This window comes from Bactrocera neohumeralis, chromosome 3 (assembly GCF_024586455.1).
Source record: "Bactrocera neohumeralis isolate Rockhampton chromosome 3, APGP_CSIRO_Bneo_wtdbg2-racon-allhic-juicebox.fasta_v2, whole genome shotgun sequence".
In the NCBI taxonomy this organism is placed as follows: domain Eukaryota; kingdom Metazoa; phylum Arthropoda; class Insecta; order Diptera; family Tephritidae; genus Bactrocera; species Bactrocera neohumeralis.
In genome coordinates, this window is record NC_065920.1 from 34,516,489 (window position 1) to 34,520,525 (window position 4,037).

General features: G+C 34.3%; 1 protein-coding gene across 1 annotated transcript; it reads left to right on the plus strand.

Annotated features, from left to right (window-relative positions):
* Positions 1–2,090: 2,090 nt before the first annotated feature.
* On the plus strand, positions 2,091–3,385 carry LOC126753253 (angiopoietin-related protein 1-like). Its single transcript, XM_050464524.1, has 5 exons — positions 2,091–2,302; positions 2,371–2,409; positions 2,473–2,511; positions 2,580–3,107; positions 3,161–3,385. The coding sequence occupies exons 1-5, from the start codon at positions 2,112–2,114 to the stop codon at positions 3,312–3,314; spliced, it is 951 nt and encodes a 316-aa protein (XP_050320481.1). The 5' UTR covers positions 2,091–2,111; the 3' UTR covers positions 3,315–3,385.
* Positions 3,386–4,037: the final 652 nt, after the last annotated feature.

The following is a 4,037-nucleotide window of genomic DNA, read 5'->3' on the forward strand; positions in this document are numbered from 1 at the left end:
GGTGCGGTTTATGGGCCAGCGGCGTCATTGGGCCGTACTTTTTCAGTGATGATCAAGGTCGGCACGTTACTGTGATTGGAAATCGCTACTGCTCAATGATAACCGAATATTTTTAGCCCGAATTGAACGATATGGACTTGAACAATATGTGATTCTAACAGGACAGCGCTACAAGCCACAGAGCGAATGTCACAATCGATTTATTGAAAACCAAGTTTGGTGTCACAATTGGCCGCCTCGGTGTTGCGATTTGATGCAGTTAGACTATTTTTCGGGGGCTATGTCAAGTCTATAGTCTATGCCAACAAGCCTGCGACGACTGATGAACCTCGTACGTATATCGAGCAGTATCGGCCGATTTATGCTCGAAAACCGTCGAAAATCGGGTTGAGCGTCTGGACTTTTGCAAGCGTGCCCGCGGTGGCCATTCAAAATAAATCGAGGTCAATACATAATGGCTTCGTATGTACTTGTACAGGAATAATAAATTTCATTGACATCCCATTTTTGTTTTATTTAAATAACTTTTGTAGCGCTTTTATTGAAAAACCCGTTACTTGCGCTGGATACCATAACATACAATTGCTTTGCGTATGACTACTGAAGCCAGTATACTACATAGCAAAAAGGTGAGAAATATTCTGAGATTATATTTTTGAGAAATAATTTTTGCAGAACTGCTCAAATTTGTGAGATAACTCGCAAAATTAGACATAAGGAATTCAAAAATAACGACTTTAATTGAAATTGAAAACCGTTATGTTGAATAGAATTGCATGAAATGGTACAGTTATTAAGTTGCGCAAATTGTAAGGATCTGAAAAATATTTATTAAGTGTCAACTGATAGGAATGAACAATTAGGCACAATTATTACTAAATAGAAAGGAAGTAAATATTTTTGGAAAGATCCATAAAGTATAACTTTTCCTGCATAAATTTTGGTAAAACATCCAATTAAAAACGTTCCTAAATAAAAAATAAAGTATACATACTTTCTTAAAGATATTCAATGTGCGAATATTAAAAGCATAGAACTAGTCAAATAATCTGGTAATTGGATTACAGTCATATTCGGTTTCTTATTAAATTATATTAAAACTAACAGCTATCACCAAGCAACTTATAAACTCATTCGGAAAGTCGAAATTCGATTTACTGATTATATTTCAACAAGGTGCAAATCTGGAGTGATTGCTTTTACTTTTGGTAATTAAGTAAAGTATTCTCGAAAAAAATATTTTAGGATGATCATATATTCGACATAAAGACGGCATTAGCGGTAAATTTTTCTTCTGACACTTAGTTTAGCAGTTTTTAACAAAACCGTGCATGAGGGGTGAATGAGGCTACTATCCATTTTCTCAATGCGTCAATTATGAAGTGCTAAAAGGAAACGCTCACATTAAATATGGTTGACTCAGCTCTCACGGTCTGTCACGCAAAGTGAAAAAAAGTCAAAAGTTTTCAAATGCTACGGACTTTCCCGCTGTAACCCGCGGTACCAAATTTAAGTTTTATAGTGCAATATTTGAATGAAGTTTAAGAAATTTCGCAAGTACAGACATACACAAAAATCAGTTTGTCTCATCCTTTCGATCACTTTGATATATTATATATAACCGCTGATTAGTGTTAACTGCTATTCGACGTCACGAAACTGAGTCAGTACATAATTATAAAATGCTTATCGCAACACTCCATAAATTATGTATTCCTTTATAGACAGCTGCGTTTGGGTATAGCTCCTATACATATCGTCAGCTAAAATGCAAAACAACGTATCATCAATAAATTGAAATTCATTTTTCTATTGCTTACAATTCACTACAGTACATCCCAGAAATATATATAGTACATATGTATGTACAAAACGTAAAGCTTTCATTGGCAGATATAATTGAATTATAATTTTCTTCCAATATGAGTAGCTTCTATGTTATATCGTTTTTTTCCTCCTCTTGTGAACTTAATGAAAGTGATGTTAAGTTATTTTGCATTTTAAATAACAACATAAACCTTAAGTAAACCATAAGTATATTATTTTACTAGATTGAGTAAATGAACTTAGTTCTCATTCTGTGCCGAAGAGTTCACATTTCTCACGGCAAAATGTTTCGCTTCGTCTTCATTATATTGGCGCATTGTGTTTTACTTTTTCAAATCAGATTTTGCGTCGGCAAGGATAATGAGACAAGTAAAATCTGCGATTGCAATTGCAATTGCGTTGTGAACATAGGTTCCGCTATAAAATACCTGAAAGGGCGAAATACTACAGAACTTCTGGAGTTACCTGAGGGCAGGTAAAAGTGATTAGCTAGTTGATCATTACTGGCCATGGGTTCTCGTAATTACTAACTTTTTATTTCAGGGCTTCAACACCAACCGAACACCCTATACTTGAGAGCAGGTAAGAGGATTACCTATTTGATGATTACTGACCATGGTCGTAATTACTAACTCTTTATTTCAGCACTTCAACACCAAACGAAGATCAGTTACTTGAGAGCAGGTAAAAGGGTTGCCTAGTTGATGATTACTAGGCATGGGTGATACGTAATTAATTTCTGTTTATTTTAGCGCATCAGTTCCGCCTAGTTGCATGGAAGCAGCAGCAATCAACTTGAAGAGTGGCGTTTATAAAATTAAGATAGAAAAGTATAATATCAACGACTTGGAGGTGTTTTGTGAAGAGGATATTGATTTTGGGGGATGGATAGTTATTCTACGCCGTAAAAGTGAAACAATAAATTTCTTTAGAAAATGGAAAGACTATAAAAATGGATTTGGTGACATAACCGGAGACTATTGGATCGGTTTGGAAAATATGCATGCGCTCACTAGCAGCTGTGAACAGGAGTTGTATGTATATATAAAACGACTTTCCGGTAAGGTATACTTTGCAAAATATTCAGAGTTCCGTATTGGTAATGAGTCGGAGAGCTATGCTTTAAAGAGATTAGGTAAATATAGCGGCAATGCTGGCGATTCCTTAGCCAAGCATTTAGGAAAGAAATTTTCAACGTGTGATCGCGATAATGATGATTCTGAAAGGAATTGTGCAAAAGTGCATAAGGGTGCTTGGTGGTTTCACAAATGCTATAATAGGTAAACACCTTTTGCTAGACAGTATTTTTGGTGATCTATATGTTATGTTTCAGTCACCTAAATGGAATGTACTCACGCGGTAAATATGGTGTGAACTGGAATCACTTAAAAAAAGAGGAGCCTCTATTATATGCGCAAATGATGATACGACCAACCCCAAATTTATGGAGACAGTTAACGTTAAGCAATGATTTTAAATGTATCTAAGAAAATAATCCATTTTAACTATATGCATTATTAACGAGCATGTCTATTTTAACCAATTATAAATTGCAATATTCCCATGTACTTGTATTTAAATGTGTAACTAAGGTTTTTTATTATGCTTGTCATAGACCTGTTAATATTCGACTGAGGCAAACCAATCAGTTGAGAATGCGAGATCATTGATTTATAGTATATCTACTTTCGTTTTTATAACTGTATTATTCGTACGAAATCTCCTTTTTGAAGTTTATGAACTATGAATCAAGCTCTGATTGGGCAAGTACAGAGAAATGTAAAAATTAGGCAAATAGAGCTACCATTACGTTTCCCAAAAAGGAAACATCATTACTACTTGCATACAACTAGCGATACAACTAGCTAAAATTGAAAAATGCTGCTCCTCTTGAAATGGTATTTTGTAATAATCGTAAAACTTCAACCGCTTGGTAACCTTGATGTCTTTTTTTAATCCTTTAGCGCAAGTCTGAAGCTTTTCAATTAGGTGCCGTGAAACCAATTACATTTAAATATACTATGCAATTTTTTTTTTTGCAAAATTATATTCTTTAAATAAGCCAAAATTGGAAAGAACATCCTCGCAATATTAAGAGATGGAAGCCAATGATACTAAATTAAAATGTCATAAATATAAAATGCAATAGTTTTGATCTTTTATTTTTTTTTTTTCAAGGCACGATTGAGGGACAAATACGTTATATGTAT